General features: G+C 38.3%; 1 protein-coding gene across 1 annotated transcript in view; it reads left to right on the top strand.

The window, feature by feature from the left end:
• The window catches only part of LOC145765412 (uncharacterized), a 33,880-nt gene extending 19,742 nt beyond the window's left edge, over window positions 1-14,138 (top strand). Inside the window, exons 13-24 of the mRNA XM_082577237.1 lie at window positions 232-334; window positions 1,349-1,640; window positions 2,588-4,455; window positions 4,817-5,014; window positions 5,616-5,815; window positions 6,403-6,519; window positions 7,417-7,468; window positions 8,266-8,412; window positions 8,746-8,894; window positions 9,819-10,085; window positions 10,448-10,645; window positions 12,124-14,138. Of these exons, the coding sequence (XP_082433363.1) occupies window positions 232-334; window positions 1,349-1,640; window positions 2,588-4,455; window positions 4,817-5,014; window positions 5,616-5,815; window positions 6,403-6,519; window positions 7,417-7,468; window positions 8,266-8,412; window positions 8,746-8,894; window positions 9,819-10,085; window positions 10,448-10,645; window positions 12,124-13,824 (5,292 nt within the window). The 3' untranslated portion in view covers window positions 13,825-14,138. The remainder of the gene's footprint in view (window positions 1-231; window positions 335-1,348; window positions 1,641-2,587; window positions 4,456-4,816; window positions 5,015-5,615; window positions 5,816-6,402; window positions 6,520-7,416; window positions 7,469-8,265; window positions 8,413-8,745; window positions 8,895-9,818; window positions 10,086-10,447; window positions 10,646-12,123) is intronic.
• Window positions 14,139-19,831: the final 5,693 nt, after the last annotated feature.

The following is a 19,831-nucleotide window of genomic DNA, read 5'->3' on the forward strand; positions in this document are numbered from 1 at the left end:
CTGCTTCTGAAGGCAGGCTGCAACCAGCTTTGCAGTGTCGCTAACTGAAGCGGTTTTCTAGCTGTCATAAAAAAGATCAGCTGCAGCGGGTTTTGTTCCACCAGACCCTTATTGAGATCTTAATCGCAAAGAATCATGATTTCAGCTGTCAAGTGTCAACTATTTAAAAAAAGTATGCATCATATATTAGGCTTGACTTTACTGAAGATTTATCAAGTAAACTGACTTTAGGTGGTCAGGTCGGCTCTTCCTGTCAGCATGGTGGTCAGCAAGTTCAAGATTCAGGAAGAGAACCAATCTACAAATAAGATGGAAGATGAGAATCATGCACAAGGTGAGAAACCACTGTAGACACAATAGAATCTTTTAATTACACAAAATCCACATTTAGGTTTTGTTAAATTAGATATTTCTGCAGCCATTTTATGGTTCAATAAACAAGCTTGTAAATATCAAGCAATTTTGAGTATGGTCGTTCTAACTCTGTGTAAACCTTTCCATAGTAACTACTGCCATACTTTCTATCAACATAATGCAAAAGTCGACGAGTTTGACTGTTAGTGAAAATGCTACCGGTTTGTAATAATACAAAGTTGAAATAGCTCAGAATACATGTTTTAGAATAAGTTTGAACTAACTTTGAAGTGGTAAATTGTCCGTGACAAAGGAATTTGTCATCACTATGCCCCTTAGACACCAGTGAACCTTCACATATTTACGGTATATCAAATTAGATTGTGTGCAACTGATCAACATACGCCGTTGTTTTCAGGAAAAAAAGGACGAACTTTAAAGTTTAAGCCTTGTATAGTTTTTTATGATAATAATCAGATACATGTTGGAACGCATAAATTAACATTTTTGAACCGTTGGTATTCAAAAACTGGTACATCTTGCATCTAAATTAGTTGGCTGAGTGTCAAGCCGGAATAAGATTCAGTACCACTTTTGTAAAGTATTTTGTGTGATATGACAGGGTATTGAATTCATGCCTAGTGATTCAGAGGTGCACACTCTAACTACTAAGCCGAGTATCTACATGTAACCAAATTAGTATTTTACAAGTTTACGCTTTCAATGACAAGAGAAACAATTAGTTTGCCAATGTGTACTCCATTGAAACAGTTTCTTTCGTATTAGCTTGTCGCTAACCTTTATTTAGAGAATCCGCCCAGAAATGGTGCAAGTATTCAAAGATTATTCAAATAATGTTTTTGAAATGTTCTAGAAGTCGAAATGTTTGACTTTTTTGTGCCACAAGTCATTCCAAAAATATATTATTGCATTATACCACCATAGGGTTGCTGTTGTAGGTTCAACTTTATTTTTATAAAAAACTGCAACTTAGATCTTGCCGAAGGTGAGAATCGGGAAAAAGAAGAAGCAAAATCATCTTCGGCTCCGACTCTTCAAGTTCCTACGTCAATTGTATCATCTCCGGCTGTGTCATCTTCTATTCTGCTCAAGAAAAGTAGTATCCCTCCTACAACTTTACCAACTCATTCCTCCTCCTCTTTTATTCAACCTTTGACCGATCTTCCAATGGAAGTAAAGAAAGAATCACCATCAACATATACCAATAAGCAAGGATCAAAACTTGGAAAAATTTTAGAACGACTCTCCAACCGGAAAACAGCAAGGTTGGTCAATATGTCAAATTGGCATCTTCTATTTGAAGTTTTTGTTGTTTTTAACGCCGGTTTGATTGGTGGTAACTACCAAAACATAACCTAGTTTTGAAAATCAGCTGTTCTAGTATCAAGAATAACTCAAAATGGTGTGGCAAACTGACATGTTAAAAAGAAGACAAGACTGACAAACAACTAGTTTGCTTTCTTTTGCCTCCAGTTGTCATAAAGATTTTGGTAATCGCTCATTGTAGAAACGCAAATTAAAAACCAATCAATAATTTCAACGCAAAGTGTGTTCAGCTAACCTCAGGCTTGAAAGTGAATCTTTTTACTATAAAAGTCCCATCTAAGTTATTTTCACAACTGCAGCAAAAGAAAACAAAATGACATTGTGTGTGTTGATAGTTGGAATAACGAAAGGTTTTAATTGTTTATATCTTGCACATATTTTCAAATTTATAATATATAGAAAATAATATAAATTTATAATAAAAACAATGAAAAGTTATAATTATATTTATATTTATAATATACTTATATTATATTTACTTATATTAACTTATATTTATAATATATAATGTATGAATATAGTTATTACTATCTGAATCCTTAACAACCTTTTTCACCTTTACGGATCATCAGAAGTTCTTATTCTATTTGAATAAGAACTTCTGATGATCCGTATAGGTGAAACAGGCTGTTAAGGGTTCAGATAGTAATAACTATATTTGATTTAATTCGCTCTGCTTTGCCTTTTTTGCTTAGCATTGAGCACTTTTTGTAGTATTAATAGTTTTCATTGTTTTAATATATGAATATATATAAAATATGTAACATCAGGTAATTTTTCAATGTTTGGCGGTGTCCAACTAAACAGCGATTCACAAAAACTTAAGTGGATATTAAAGTAAACCGAAGGAATGATAGCTTGTTAAACCACATATTTTATATTTAAGCTCCGGTGCTGAAACTGCTAAAGCAGTTGCCACGAAACCAAGTTCATTGTCATTTTCGGAGGAAGCAAAAATTCAAAGGAGAAGTGAAAACATAATTTCATCGGACACCTTGCTACAATCCATGCAACCTCACAAGAAAAAAAATCTTGTCATTCGAAACAATCCATTGAACGTTGCAAAATATATCAAGCAAAGATATTCGCATCCTGCAAACTCTTCGGAAGAGAAACAACATAAAGTTAGACACAGTCTAATGCTATCAAAAAAAATAAAGAAACCGGCTGAACCCGAAGCTGATTTAAAGCAGCAAGAAAAGAAACCCGGGCAATTTTTTAAAATGGGAGTCGAAAGATCCGATAGAAAGTTTCATCCTTACGAGAAACAAGGTTTTCAATCTAAATATCGTGCAACATCCGAAAATGCCCGATTCTTTCCGAACGCTGCTCGAGTTCCTCCGAACCAATCCCGATTTCACCAGAATCCTTCTAGATTTCATGTAAACATATTGCGACAACAACGCAAACAACCACGTCTTCCCATGTATCCTCATCCCTTTGAACAAAGGAAAAAAGAGTTTTACCGATCTCAAACTTCTCGTGGGGTGATACGTCCAAATACAAAGCAAGAGAAGATATTGTTTCCACAAAGATCACGCCACTCTTATCCACTTACATGCAAGCATGAACATCCAAAGATAAAGTCGTTTCTGGATGATTGTTGGAGATCAAAAATGAATGAGCATTCAGAATGCAACAAGTGTTTGCAGAAGCCAGAAATGCAAAATCCCATGTGGAATGTATCAACAACTCCAAGATCGAGGCCTTTATCATCACATCCACCTAATGAATTGTGGAGAACATCAAAACACATTGTCCGTGATCGCAGTATGAATAACACCTGTGTTTCTTCAACGCAGGCTTCTTCCTCATCTGCCATCGATTCTCCTCTTGACTTGAGACATCCAAGCAAGAAGCCTGCATCCGGTTATGTTGTCACAAAGAGTGGGGTATTGGACTTGAGTAAAAGAAGTGGACACGACTTATCTGATCAGAAAAAACATAAAATTGAAATGACACCGGAAGCTAGTTTCCCACAAAATCTCTCTTGCAAGCCTCATGGGCACAATGAAATGCTGCATTTTTATGAACCAGATTATGACGCTAACAAATCAGTCTCTTTAGAGCGCCAATCAAGCGTGACCAGTGCTCATCCAACTCTAAAATTCCACAACGTCATGTTTGATAAAGGACGCCAGGTTCACGGCGCTGGTACAGCCGGAAGACCAATTAAACCCCCAAGTATTGCCCCACTATACAAGGAGCCTCCCCAGACAATGAAAGATGGTATGTCTCGCGATGGGCGGCGAAGTTTCGATCACAGTTTTCCGCCTGATCATGTTGTGAATCGCTTCAGTGCTCATAAGTTCGCACCAATCCACTCTCGTTATGTAGATGTTAAACCAGAAAGACGTATTTTTGACGTCCCTACGTCTAACATTCTTTCAGCAGAACATCCTTTGAACCCCAAGTCAAAGTACGCCTCACCTTTTGTACCTCATTCCCACATTGCATCCCAAGAAACAAATGAGTATAGGTTTTCTTCTCCTAGAAGACACCGTACATTTTCTCACGAAGATCCTGCTATGATGAGAAGTAGACTCACTCATCACCATGACCACCGAGACTCTGAAAATTTTTCAAGACGTGCCAGTGGTGACGTCGATGATGACGTCATGACAATGTGCATTCAAAAAGCCCAAAACCAATTGATGCGCAGTGGCGGTGCTGATGTTTCCCCGCGGCAAAATATGGAATCCTTGAGACGGGAAACATTCTCTCAGAAATCTACACCACCGAGTCAACCTACAGGTGATGCATGAGATACTTGTTTTGCATTGCTGAGATTGATCTTGTATTCTTCGATTTTTTCAACACGTCAGTGACCCGTTGAAGATATGAATAGTTTTATTTCACAAATGCGGATACAAACGACCTGTTTTAGCCTGAAGCAATTTGTCATTGCAGATGACTAGGGAACTGTGTTCCGAAAGCTAGTGCAAACCGCTACTACCACAGTGAACCCACAGCATCAAGCTTAAACAGGTCGTTTGTTACATTTGTGAAGTAAACAACGATCATGCTGCTAAAAGCGTAACTCGATCTATTTTTATTACTTATTTTTTTTATCTGGCAGTGCAAGGTGATTATTACTTTTATTTTGCATATACAGAAGCATACCGACACTCCAAAGAATTTTCGAGGCGTCCCAGTGGTGACGTCAATGATGACGTTATGACAAGATGTATTCAAAAAGCCCAAAACGAATTGATGCGCAGTGGCGGTGCTGATGTTTCCCCGCTGCAAAATATGGAATCTTTGAGACGGGAAACATTCTCTCAGAAATCTACACCACAGAGTCAACCTACAGGTGATGTATAAGATGCTGCGGTTCTCATTAATGGTATTTTTTAAAACATGTATATTTTTATAGGCTACGATCCGTATTCACTTTCTGTGAACACTTTAACAACGTTGAAGACCTTTGACTTTAATACCTCTCAAACGAATCAGCAATGAACCAACGTGTTATGAACAGTCATGTAAAATGAACACAACGGAAACTTGTGTTTTGAGGCTAACCCAAATTTATTACATGGGCGTTTTTATCGACATTGTGCGATATCGCACAACTGTATATTATGCCTACCTAATGCGTCGTTCCTAGAGCAAGGCTAAAGATTACCTAAAGGAGATTATATACAAGATCATTTTAACACCATCGAGTGATGCTTTGAAGGTAAAACAGAAAAAAATTGTGCTCAAACTATTTCGTCTTTCAACCTTTAAAACAATAACAAACCAAAAGTAAATTTGTGAACATTAAACATCACCTACCTAAATTTTGGAAACTAATCTCAAAGTAATGTAATAGGCGTTCTTTTTATTGCTTAATTTTGAAATACTCTTTGATTTTTGTCCGTTCCAGAACCTTCTCAGTAATTTGTCTATATTTTGTCAACATTTGACAGATGGCGTCAAGTCAGTGCTTGATCCCAGCTCTTCTAGGATTAGCTTAACAATGACTCCTGGATTCGACACAAATGGAGAAGATTCAAGTCGTGAAGAAGATACTCGTTCTCCTGTTGCTATGTTGATAGAAGAAGAAACTTGCCAAGAAAACATTGAAGAGGAGGCAGAGGCATATTTTGTTGACTCAACAGCAGTACAGGTTAGACGATATTGAACACATTTATCAGACCCATTGAGAGGATAATTTGGGCCCGGTACCAATGAGATTCTCGGGTCCTAAATTAAGACACTTCTAAAAATTGCATTATATCCAACGAATACGAGTTCTTCAAGTTCCCGGTCCCCCCGGAAAGGTTACTGGCCCTTAAAATCATTTCGGATCCAAAAGGTACCCCCTGAACCAACTTGCCAACGCTGCTGCATTTATGCGATTCAATCAAGTTTATCATTATTGAACACTTGCGTACCTTTGATTAGTAGGCCCAGTATGTAATTAGTTTTACTTGAAATGAATTGAAATCTCGTGTGTCTGATATCGATGTTGAATATTCCAAATTTTCATTGATAAATATTCTCAGGGCTGATGAACATGATAAACACTGTAGTAGCAAAGCTACATCTCTCTGCATCACCAGCCGCAATATGGTTTACTGAAGCTTTTTTTATCTTAGAAAAAAATGAAACGTGTGTTTTTATTTTCACTACATTGAAACTTGATGATTACAAATATGCTTCAAAAGTTTTAACTTCTTCTTGTTTAAAATGAAATACTTGGTTACTTTATAGGAACCATCTTGTTCAACCGTTCGAGGAAACAACAAACATGGAATTCCAGATAAACAACCTCTCCAATTAACAGTCAGTGGTAGATCCAATCAGGGATCAAATGAAGATGAACAACACGTGAGTAGTTCGCATAGAGATTGTGTTTCAATAAGTACTTTACCACTTATAAACTTGGATATAATGCATTAACAAAGTCACGTTAATTTTGTTTTTATACTTAGTGCATGTGGGTAGTTTAATTTGCTGATCTACTATGACGTTGAAGGGTTGTAAACTACTATGAACTGTTTTTAAAGTTGAAACAGCTTGCTTGTCCATTTTGTAGCTTACCGTAAAGTAAAACATCCTAAATAAAAGTTTATACGTTTTTTCATCATTTTAACGTAACTAAGCTAACACTATCATTACACGTATTGCTTTCCGGGATGGCTTCACTTACGTGTCGATTTGTTTAGAAGTGCAACTGACATTGAGTTCATCAAATATTTTGAAAATCAGCTTTGCAAGTTTTTATGAAGCCAATCTTTTTAAACCCGTTATAATTATATGTCGTTTCTAGCACTACTTGCAACGTTCATCAGATGAAAGTGAAAGTAAACGCAACAACAAACACGTTGATTTATTGCTTCTCTGACCTTTCACGCATCATGACAATGCGCATCCTCAGAGCGAATAACATACAAATTAAAATTTACAAAGTTATATACTGCAATGCGATTAAAATAAAATAATGTGTGTTCATTTTTTTTTGCCTTCCACCGCACTGCAGTATATAACTTTGTAAATTTTTTTTTGTATTTTATTCGCTCTGAGGATGCGCATTGTCATGATGCGCGAAACGTCAGTGAAGCAATAAATCAACCTGTTTGTTGCTGCTTTTACTTTCACTTTCATCAGATGAACGTTGCAACTAGTGCTAAAAACAATAATTGTCCTGATGAACACCCAAACTTTTCAGTATTCAGTAATCAGTATAATTATATGTGTTACCATGTTTCTTATATTTTCTTTCAGACTTTGTCATTTTTGAATTGTGATATTGAGGATGTTCCTGCACGACCAACAGGTAAAGTGCTAACGTTTATTCGATATAGCCTACAGCAGTTCTGAAAAGGTCGAACAAAACTATTTCACGCTCCATAGCCTTACAAATGAACTGCAATGCCAGTTCACATGGGACGAAAAGTTGTTTTACAACACTTTGTGCAATAGCGCCTAGCCCTAAGTGAATGCTGGAGCATCAAAGTCACAAGCACAATACAATTACTCATTTTACGTCTAGCGTACTTCTCTGCTTGTCACAAGGTGAACGCACGTAATTTTTTTCTCAAGGTGCATTCAAACCCGAATAGGATGCTTTTTGATTGATCATAATGCGATCGACTAGATACTATGATCGAATAGATACTGCTAGCTTTTGGCTCACTAGCAGAATGCTTTTGGTAGATGACGACCATCAGTGACGTGAGCAAAACAAGATACTGACCCAACGTCTGTTGCAGTAACCGACAAGGAGATAGATTTTTAATTTATGCTTTTTGTAAGTGCATGTTGCGTTGTACTGTCGGCTACTGACGCAATGCACCAGTATTCCCTCAGGCGATCTATGTATTAACCAAGGCGCCACTTTTCTTTAGTATAAATGAGAGAGGTTAGGTTCAGTTTATAAACAAAATTAATTTTTGTTTTGTCTTTATGTCTTTTTTGCTTTCCACACTCTTAAAATGACTGGATACCGGTTAGCCTAAGTCACTAACGGTCCGTTGCATGCAACCCATGACGCTAGTTATCATTTTTATCCAATGGCAAGCAACTTAAATGCGCATTCTGTAGCTGCTGCATAGACGTTTTAAATATTTTTAGACCTTGTGACTTCTTCTGAGATTGTCAAAGAAACTGATCTTTCCATCGCGGACCTCAAAGAAACAAACCTGTCTCGCCCAAGCAGAAGCAGTCAACCGCACCATGGCGTCTTGGTGACGATGGAACCGATTCCTTCCCAATCAAAAGGTGAGACCACTAGTGTTTCATCTCTGGCATGTTGACTCGAGTGTAGTTTTTGTAAAGTCTATTAGTCGCAAAGTGAATCAAAAATGAGGTGCTGCGTTAATATATAGTGTTCTGATGGACATAAACAAAGCTCAGCTGAATTGAAGTTGGTATTAGCAGATAACAGCAAAATAATTGATGCGACACCAACTACCTTCCGCCACTTTCGTTTCTGTAAATTACTGTAGAATTGCAAATAATTATTTTTTAATGAATTCGAAATTACAAAAAGGAGATTTTATTTTTTGTTCCAAATGTGCAATATGTCATATCTACATTTCACATGCGTTGCAGACTCCAATCAATCAACTGATGCACAACAAAACTCATCGGAGAGTGAACAATTTGCCAATGTGACGACATATGAAGGATCACATTCCAACGAATCAAAAAGTAAAAGAAAATATATTCAAAAGATTAAACTGCGAGCGGTGAAGACTCAGGTACATCATAACCACTGCTAATGGCAACGATTAAACTTTTTTTTTGTTATACTTTTGATTACTATATGTTACCAAGACAAAAGATGGTCGTGTTTTTGTTTGTATATATTTGCATTGGGTTTGAAATTGCACCGTAAAAGATGTTCCAGGATAAATAAGCTGTTATAGTACATCTCAACATTAGTATAATCTTATAGTTGCTGTTCAAAGAAGTTCACTATAGTCTTGCAGATAACTCACTCAAAGCCAAGTTTTCAATAATTGAATCCGATCTATAGCAATGTGGTCAATTTTATGTTTTTTTATCGGATGTTTCTGCAACTATTTGTTGTGTGTTCTGGAATGTCGCTAATTAAGCACGGAAAACAGTTTCTCAAATTTTTTTGTGGTCATGGACCTTATTTTAGAATTATCAAGCCTGCAGACCACTAAAATCTAAGCGAGACTCTGACATAAAAATTTGCAAAGTTTTTTTTAGTACCGGTGTACGATTTTTAATGCCTTTTCCGGAAGTCAATGCATTTACAGACCTCTTAAAACGTTTTCAACGACTAAGTTGGATTCACTGGTGAACACCAATGGTGTTCAGCTTTTTATAAAACGACAGGTTTCATATTATTTTACCACAGTTTTATCCGCGCAACCTCAAGTTGCTGAAGAACATACACAAAAGCATATGCGTAAAAGTTTGTTCTCCTCCCAAGGTCATCTAATGTTTCAATAATAAAGCAGCTTCCTCTTTTTGGTCTTGTTACCAACCACAGCAATGAACTAATGGTGACGTACCATCAAAAGATTATAGGTTGAAAACGCACTTGTTTGGACAACTGCAGTGCTGCACGATGGTTTACAACAATATCCAGTGAATATTCTTGAATTCTCCTATTTTGGCAATTACAGTACCTTATTTGCATGATATTGCAGGAAAACAATGGAACAAGAAAATGGACCTTAGTTGATACTTTAGTCTCATGTAATCCTGGTACATCCTCACGTCAGTCCAGTGATCCTTCTTCGCCCGATGTCGAAGAATCTTCACATGACCCCGATGATGAGTTTTCACATGATCGTGAAATATCACAACCTGAACAAGCGTTTCATTCACACGAATCAATCATTTCCTCACATAGCGACGCCAGTGCTCTCTCTAGTGAACTTATTAGCTCTTCTCAAGATTCTTGCGATATCTCGGTACGTTTTAACTACCTTGACTTTTTTCAAATGTGTTCTAAATCTGCAACACATACAAGCCACTGATATCACGTCTCCTGAAAGAACTATATATTATAGCTCAATGAAGGACAATGCGTGGCCCGACAGTTAACAGTAGCCTACGACATTATCGTTGTAGCTGGCAATGTGGTATGTCAGTTACGATGATACAAGAAGATAAGAGTGGCCTGAAAGAAGATATGTTAAAATAACTTTTTTAAGTTTTAGAAAACTCACTGTCAACAAATATTTTGACAACCACTTTTTGTACCAAGGACTTCAATCACTTTTGCTTTACGATGTCTATTGTTGTTCATGTCTGGCTTGAATTTTTTTTTCAGGATAACGCTGAAACATCCAAAACAGAAAATGTAGACTTCGAAGTTTCGGAAGTTTCCACCAATCAAAACTCCATTATTGTACCAGAGGATCTAGAGTCAAAATCCGCTTTCGTTGAGTTAGCAACAGTTGAACCGGAAAAACCACTCTCTACAGAACTTGCTGAGGATGAATCAATCCAACTATCCCAGTCATTTGAGGTAAAACGGTTGTTCCAGATTGTTACCGATAGTTGCAAGTAGATTTGGGACCCCGGGAAATCCCGATCCCGGAATCCCAGGATTTTAACCCGTTTTTCTGATCCCGATCCCGGGATTAGTTTTATAAAAATCTTGGGATTTCCAGAAAACATCCACAAAAGCTGATGTGGCGCCATATTGCTTGACGCTTATATTATTTTGGTTTTAAAGCAGTTTTACAATATCAGGTGGTTGTCTTGAACACTCCACATTAGTGTGATAATAACACCAACCATGGCATAACAATGAACTACGCAATCGCTTCAGTCTTAGCATTAGTGCATCTGGGTATCTTAGAGTTAGAAAGACGGTTGTGCCATTGTGCTGTCAGTAGGTCTAGCCTACAGTTTCTGCTAATTCTGCACAAAGTTTTTGCAAAGGAGAAATTAAAATTTAGCTCAAAATGGAGAATTTTGAAGGTGTAAGTTCAAAGAGAAAATCCGAGGTGTGGCAAAACTTTTTGTATTGTAAATCTACAGAAAAAGCAAAATGTAACTTTTGTCCAACCGTTTTGAAAGCTTCAGCGTTTAGTACAAAGAGACTAATAACTAAATTCGAAAATTAGCAAGGACGAAGAAAAGCTTTAGGTTTCGAATCGACGAGCGTCGGAATGACGAACTGGTTCACCTTTTTTGATACCGTACTTCAAGAAACCTTTCTACAGTGTTCAACCGCAGGATCAGCTTGGTCATAAAATAAAACGTCAGAAACTTGCTGCCCTGGCCACGAACGTTCTTCAAAGATTGTTCCCAAGCCAACTGTTGAATTGGATCGAGGCTCTACTGAACAGCATGAAGATGCCATAACAGAGGATAGTATAGCCATGACACTGAAATAACTTTAGCTCAAGAGCTGCATGCTTTCGTAGCAGAAGATGAAAGTGAAGAAGCACAAAACTTTGATGTTGGCGCTCGCGTAATGCAAAAAGAAATGCTGCTATATGAAGCAAGCAAAAAAAGCCAGAAAACCTGAACAGTTTATATGAGGCATTGAAAAGTACTAAGCCAACATCTGTTGAGGCTGAACGTGCATTTTCAGCTCTTAGATATTTTGCCAGCAAAATCAGAAATCGTCTTAAAACAATGATACTCTTGATGCTCTCATGTTTTTGCGTCAGTATTACAATAAATAAATATCGTTTGTGTAGCTTGCATGTGTATTTTCCTACTTTGCTAGTCCCGAGAAATCCCGCGATTAAAGAGTAAAAATCCCGGGAAATCTCAATCCCGGGATTTCAAATTTGATCCCGAAATCTCAACCCTAGTTGCAAATAAATCTTTGAAGTGGCCTAAGTTATTGCGTAATAACGTTGAAGCACAAGTTAGGATGTGCACATGATAATAACTTTTCTTTAATTAGGATCTTTAATTCGATGAGGAGCTGCCGGATATTGCTTAATCATATGTGCCGACTGGTAAAAATGGTTTTATTTTTTGTAGGATGTGAATATGAAAACGCCGTCCGGTGTCAACGAACCAATTGTATTTACTCCAATGGAGAGTCCAGCAGAGATTGTGCTCACGCCTGTAAAGCAAGAAACAACGCCCAGAGACATTTGTGAAGAGCGCTCGTTAACAAATGAGCACTCTATGAATGACATAATATCTGAGCAAAGTGTCTCAATGTCTCCACATATTCATGATGAGACTAAGCATGAAAGTGATGCGGTGTCAAAACACGAACTTTCGAGGGATATTGTTCTAGGGAGTTGCGTAGAAATCCTTGAACTACAACAACCAGGCAAGCACAGCGAAGTTGCTATGGTAACGTCACCCATACGTGAATCAATTTTATCCGAAGCAGAAGTTGAACCTGTGACGACAGTGCCTTCTTTGTTAGATCATGGCTACGCTGTGACGCCACCAGATGAATGCAATGAAGCAGAAATTGACATCAACAATGGTGGCTCTAGCATTAGTGAAGTAAACTCAGATAAAGAAGATTTCGTTTCTGCAAATACTGTACTTGTACCAGCCACTGCACCAAATGACGACAGCTCAACGACAGTTTCAGCGTCAGAAGTGACATGCTCACAAGGCAGTGATGCATCACCACTTGCAAGCAATACAACAGAAAATACATCTACAAGTACCGCTTTAGTGTTGTTTGTGTCATCAAACATAACATCATCATCAAATTCATCATCAAATGTTAGTTTGGTATCTCATATGAACTTGGGCAATGTACAAAATAGTGTAGAAATGACACCAGAGTGCTCAGAAGTTGCAACGACGCCAATACGCACTACTTCTTCTAAGGCTGTGATTGCCACGCCTGTTACGTCATCTGTTGTTGGTTCGTCAAACTGTACTTCCTCTACGGTGACCTCCAGTTCAGTTTTACGTTTGGACGTAAACGAAGAAAGTGTTTCGCTATGTGACACTGAAACTATACCGGTTACGTCATCAAGTGATGCTGTATCTTGCTCTCTTACACACCTTGCCACATCAACAACAGAGATGTCTCTTCTCGATGACGTAGAATCAGCCGCGGCTTGCTCACCTGACACTGAGCCACAAGACAACGCAGTACCGCATTACAATGAAACTATAGACGACGCATCGTCTATAAATGAATCGCTTGATGCAGATCCACAGAAGCTCATGACATTATCTAATGACACTTCGCCTCCTTCAACTGCAATATCTCTGCGCGTAAGGAAGACTAGTGTCACGCCATCAGCTGGAACAAAATCAAAATCTGTGACACGCAAAGTTAAAGCGAAACCGGGTCGCCCATCTGCTAAAATTCAATTAAGTTCGTCTGGCTCATTGCAGACAATCAAAGGCCCCAATGACGTAAGTATTGAAAAACGAATGCGCACTCGCTCTTCTATGGGAGATGACACCACCAAGCGTTCGAAAAAACGTTCATGCGTAAAGCAGGAAGTTAAAAGTTCCAAAAAAAAATTAAAAAAGAACATCAAGCCGAAAACACCGCTTGTGGCAAACACCAAGGCTGTTGAAATTGACACTTCTGTGGTTAAGAATGCAACTCGTGGAATGCGTCCTTCAAAACAACTTCCCCAAGTCCAAACGAGACCTAAACGCGGTGAAAACCCACCTAAGAGCAAGCCACCACCCTTGACCAGACGTTCTATTAGAAAATATTCGAAAAAAGTTTCAACTGCTAACAAGTGACAAGGTCTTGATATAAAAACATTGGGCTGAAACAAGAGAACATTTCCCTGCCATACAAGTTGGTGCTGCATTATCAGGCATTGTTGTACATTATGTTGTGCCTTGCTACTTTATTTAGCGTTCAATGTGATGTCAAGCTAAAAGTTGCAAAGATTGAACACATCGGTTTTGTAAACTTTTTATCGATTCTTTTGATAAATTGCTGGATAAGTTGTTTTTGCAAATTGTGAATCTTGTTGATGTCAGTTTTTACTGAATAATTGTGCAGCAACCTCATGTATTTTAAAGTGTAAATTAAAATGCTGTCAATTGTATAAAAACGCATTGTTTGTTTTTGTAAATACTTTAAGACGCTGAAGTGAATACAGAATACTGTACTTCAACGTAAGGTAGATCCAAAACTTTAACGTTGTGAAGTTTCGTTCAAATGCAGGCTCCACCTCAAAGTTTTTAAAATACTAAAATAATCTCGGATGCAAAAGTAGGCTATTATAGCCTACCCTGGACAGTCCCACTCAACGCTGCTGGCTGCCAATATTGAGCATTTCTACCGTTTCACCAGAGTTTACTGAAAGTCTTATTTTATTAAACGTTGAAAAATATTTTCCGAGAAAACGAGGAGGGTAATATCATATCTTTTATAAACTCTAACAAAATAGCATAGATTTAGGCTACTGGTTTCGTTGATTTAAAATAGCCATTCCAAATGATGATCGACGATATAAAGCATGATTGATGCAGCCAATAAGCTATGAAATGTCGAGCTTTTGAACCAGTAGGCTCTTGACACATTATATTTCAAATAGCCGAAAAATGCTAGACCAACTAAATGTGGGTGGGCTCCAACCGGGGGTTGTGGTGGTAAATAGGCTAGACTATGATGTTACGTAATCTAAGCTAATAAACACCTATCTTCTTTAGCAGTAGGCTATTTACCTCATTTTTTAATTTTAAATAGCCAAAGGAAATATCAAAACAAACTCAAATGAGTGGGCCCCTAAACAACCATTTCTCCCCTGGTCGACGAGGCCTACGTGGGCGGTTAACACGGACCTGGTTCTACTCTGGCTAGTTTTAGAATAAGGCGTGTTGTCTGTAGGCTACTGGTGTGATCAAGCTAAAAGTTTTAATTTGCGCTTTGATTTAAGTTTCTTACTCACGTAGGCTAACGAGTGCGTTGCCTTCTGTGTCATGCAGGCCCGGATTTAGGGGTGCAGGTGCCCCGGGCCCCCCTCCGTGGACAAAATGTGATTTTGCGTTATTATTAATTTTTTTTCTTTCAGCCTTTGAAGTTTCTGCAAAATAGTGTGCAGTGCAGTGCTGGATTAATGCTACTCTAGACGTAGAAGTGGTTTTTCGGGGGGCCCCCCGATCTTGTTTGTTTTGTTTGTTTGTTTTTTCATATCTTTATCCTGCATTGCGGGAAAGCGGACTTGAGCGCTATGCATCAGTGTACGCCTTCCGACGTACACCTGACCCACGCTGCAGCCGACGGCAATGTCTGTTTCCGGTTGTCTACTCTACTTATGACTTAAATTTGGTACTAGCCTACCCATTACTCGAAATCGATCACTGGGTAGTAGGCGAGTAAGAATTGACATAAAAACAGCCGGAACCGGACATTTTTGATAACAACCATTTTTCTTCGTAAAAATATGGGTTACCTGTTTGACACCCCAAATATAAAATTCGGCAAAATTCGGACATGGGGAAAGGCCTTTTTCAGTGGGGCAATTGTTGATCGGCGCGTCATCCAGCGGAAGAAAAACTTATGTATTTTCTGTCGTGCTAATTCCCGAATTTCGAGTGAAACAAGGATGATTGTTTCCTGTGATGAACACAGTGTCTGGAATTACCTTTCAGCAAAATCTGCTATTTTACGGCCAGTTCATTTCTCTCGGCCGCCTTTCCTGCAGCAGTTATGCCCACCAATTTATTACACCCTAGGTAGAGGTGAGCGATGTTTTCAACAACATGCTGAAGCCGGGAGTCGAACCAGGTTTGTATAATTGGAAAGCCAACGCCTTACCCGTTGTGCTATCCCACAGTGTAGTGATTGTAAAATTCTACAAAATGCTAATTAACTAAGATGGATTTCGGAAAATGTAATTTCGTCTGTTAGAACGTATCTGACGAACAAGAAAATTACGGACACACAAAATTTGGTAATGACTTATACCTTGAACTTTCACAAAGAAAAGATTTCAGAAAAAGCATAATTAAGGAGTTGCATAACAACTATAACATCATACCAGCCAAGTCATTAAATCCATTGCATCATCGCCAAAGCTGCACAAAAATACTTACCTGAAGAAATAGATCGTTACATAGGTAGCCATTCTTACGTCGATGCAATGTCGCCAGACTTTTATTGTCAATTGGCATTTTTATACATCAGGTAACAAGATCGAGTATTCTCTTGGATGTACTATCATCCCTTGGTCTTTGTGCAAGTTATGGTCAAGTAATAGCGTTTAAACTAGTGGTTCCTAACCTTGTTTTGGCTGTTACCCTAATCTCCACCCTGAAGTGAGCCAATTACCCCCACGAACAATTTTCAAAAACAAAAGCGTTTATTGCTATGTATTTCAAAGGGCTAACTATCACAATCAAAATGCGATACAATACTGAATACAAGATAACAATGCTTGGTAAACATTTAATGCGAAGGTTGGGCCTGGACTTCAGTCGTTTCGACATCCTGGCGATTGCGCTTCTGTGTTCATTCCCAAGACAGTTAAAAATCCTTGTTCACAGCGATACGTTGTTGAAAAAGATGTCAGGATATTGCTATATTGATATTGATATCTGCTACGGCTACTTTGGTGTCGATCACAGTTAACATTCTTGCCTTGAATTAAAAAATTGCCTTTGTCCAATTCACCAAAGATATCAGCAAGGTAGCACAGCTGGGAAATCGACTGTTGGTTAGAGAAGTATTCAGCCAAGTTGGACTTCTTTTCTATCAGAAAAACATGGACAGCCTCGCGAAGTTCGACCAGGCGGGTTATCACTTTGCCATGAGACAGTCATCGTATTTCTGTGTGATAGGCTACAGTAATGCTTCGTATATTTCTCCCATCTTCTTGCAGTTTCTTGAAAAGACGGCTGTTCAATTCCTTCGCTTTTATAAAGTTCACAACCTTCACTGTTTCTAAATCGGGTCTCGTTACCCCCCCCCCCCCCCCAAAAAAAAACAGGCAAATTACCCCCTGGGGGTAATTTACCCCCAGGTTGGGAACCACTGGTTTAAACGATCAGCTACGGTAAGCCAAACGAATGGTAATAATGCGGATGAGTTAATGGATTCCACAAGTCATCCCGGCTCTTTCGGTCAGTGGGTAGCAGATAACTTCGATTTTAACGAAGACACTCTGACAGGTTATGAATGAACTCATGATACAACGCATGTGATGGGCATTATAAATTGTCAAACACCAAGAATGGCAACTCGACCACTAGTTATTGAAAAACAACACGTCAGTGCAACTGAACTACTGGAATCAGGCAATTTTGGCAATTTAATCAAGTCGTATAGCCTACTGGTGTAAAGACAGGTACTTGGAAAGACGTACGAATCAAGCAGCTGAACGTCTCTTACGTGTTATTTACGCACCATGAATTGCTTGTCACTCTATGGCTGTGTTCAAACATATTCAATTCTAAGCCAGTACAATGGCAAGGGTTCATGGCTAATGTAGTTCAAGGTGAGTTTCAGATTTCGTCAGTAGGCTATCATTTAATCCTATGATATCGCTTAATCCCGCAACAGATGAAGCTGTTTACAATACAATGATATTCGTTCAAGACCAAGCGAGAAAAATGAGCATACGTTGTGCACCGCTACCGTTTGGCCAACCCATGGTGGCCTAGCCCCTCTACCTCAGAGCATTCAAAAGGAAACAGGACAATTTTGGTATTTTCAAAAATGTTCACTTACGACGTAGTGGTTTTCATCAACTGATGTCCTTTCTCGGAGCAGGGTGCAAACTGATGGAAAGAAGTGGTTTAGATGATTTATGGAAAACTGTGTATGCATCGAAATCTTTGCTAAAAATGATGGAGAAGATTTGTAGGCTACAACGTTTCAGCAGGGCATTATTGATGATACTCGTGTAAATGTGGATAACGTCTTAATTATTGGTAACGATATTATGCGCAAAATATGTGGAAAGAAACTGAAAGAGATTTCGCTAAAAAGATCTGACCGAGCAAGTACCTTTGCCGTTATGTGAAAAGCCTTTAAATATGGAGATAAAGAGATAGCCTACACATGTCATCCACCAAAATCTTTCACAGATTACTGTCTATACTCTATGGCCTGTTTGCAGGGGTCACTAGAACCGGACAAATTTTCATATTAACTTGCCAATGTTACATCATCACTTTTCTCAGATGACGGAAGTATACGAAAATATCAGACATCTGCAGTATTCAAATACATAATCTTGCAAAATGAGAATATTTTGTGCACTAATTCTCGATTATCTTGTATTTTGATTGTATTTGATGGCTGTGCTTTCATTCACTGATTTCCCTGGCCAAAGTTAGGAATACGAAAAACTTGCTTGAAATGTTCATTCAATATCTTCTACGCGGGGAAAATACCAATATCAGAGTTGTTTTTGACAATTGTGATATTGAAACAACCAAAGGAGCAGAGCAAAAGCACATAAAGCTGACCACATCTTGTCCCGACGTAGCAATTCGCTTAGACACACCCATCCCGGCAAATAAACCCGCGTTTTTATCAAATAAACGTAACAATTTATAAACTTAGCCTACTCTAGGATAATCTTACTAGTAATGGCATTACTGTGGACAAGGCCAAAGGAGAAAGAGACGCTGATGTTGCTATCGTCCGTAAGGTTCTAGAAGAACATGAAACGTTTGGTCAAAACTGTGATGGCTGACGATACTGATGTAGGCCTACTCATCCTTTTGCTGTATCACGCACCATGCGGAAACAGCATTTAGGCTAAATGAAAACGTAAAACGCGAAAATTTCCATTCATCGAGCTCAGCTTGCACTCAGAGAAAATATGTGCCCATCTTTACTATTTTGCCACGCGTTCTCTGGATGCGATACAACATCCTGCTTTTACGAAACGGGAAAAGTAAAAGTTTTTAAAATCTTGAAAGGTCTGGACAAAGTGCAACGTAAATGTGCCGTCTTCGGAAACAAGGAAGCTTTAAAAGAAAAAAACATTTCCAGAATTGGAGAAGAATTCTCCCAAATTCTGTACAAGCAAGTGTTTTCCATAAATATTTTGAATTTATTGCGCTACCATTACGCTGTATCCCCAAAATATATATCAGTTAAAAGAATGCCTCCAACAAGTAGAGCATGCTACTATTACAGCCTTCGTGTGCATCATCAAGTGTCAACATGGCGTCATTTGATAACTGTGCTGAATCCTACTTTCTATGGATACAAGGAAACAGCTTCTGGTCTGGTCCCAATAATGACAGATAATAATGAATGTGCACCCAAACCTTTTTGAAAGCAATTAGGTGCAATTGCAGAATGCTAAGCGTTTATGCACATCTTGTGGTTGCTCCAAGAAAGGCATTAAATGCAGTATTCTCTGTGCTTGTGAAGCTCAGTGTGAAAATTCATCACTTTTAGAGTGTTAGATACCCAAGAACTGTGAGTGTAGAAGTATATTTACTTTAATAAAAATAGTTGCATTCCTAGAACGGGACCTCAAATTGTTACTGTGGTAGTTTTTGCAAGTAAAATATTTTTCCAATGAATGATTTGTAAATGAAAGTGAACGCATATATTAAATGTAGGCCTACGCTGCCTTTTCTGTTGAAGCAAAGCAATAGTACTGAATAAACGACATTTGGTCTCCAGATAAGCATTAATTGCTCAAATCGCTGATGTTTATCTTTCTATTATACGTTGATGATACATCTGCTAACGTTGTACCACCACTTGTATCACCACCACTTGTCACAAGTTGCTAATGTTGTTGAAGTGTCATATAGTCTACATTGAATT

The sequence above is a fragment of the Aplidium turbinatum genome, chromosome 2, assembly GCF_918807975.1.
Source record: "Aplidium turbinatum chromosome 2, kaAplTurb1.1, whole genome shotgun sequence".
Classification (NCBI taxonomy): domain Eukaryota; kingdom Metazoa; phylum Chordata; class Ascidiacea; order Aplousobranchia; family Polyclinidae; genus Aplidium; species Aplidium turbinatum.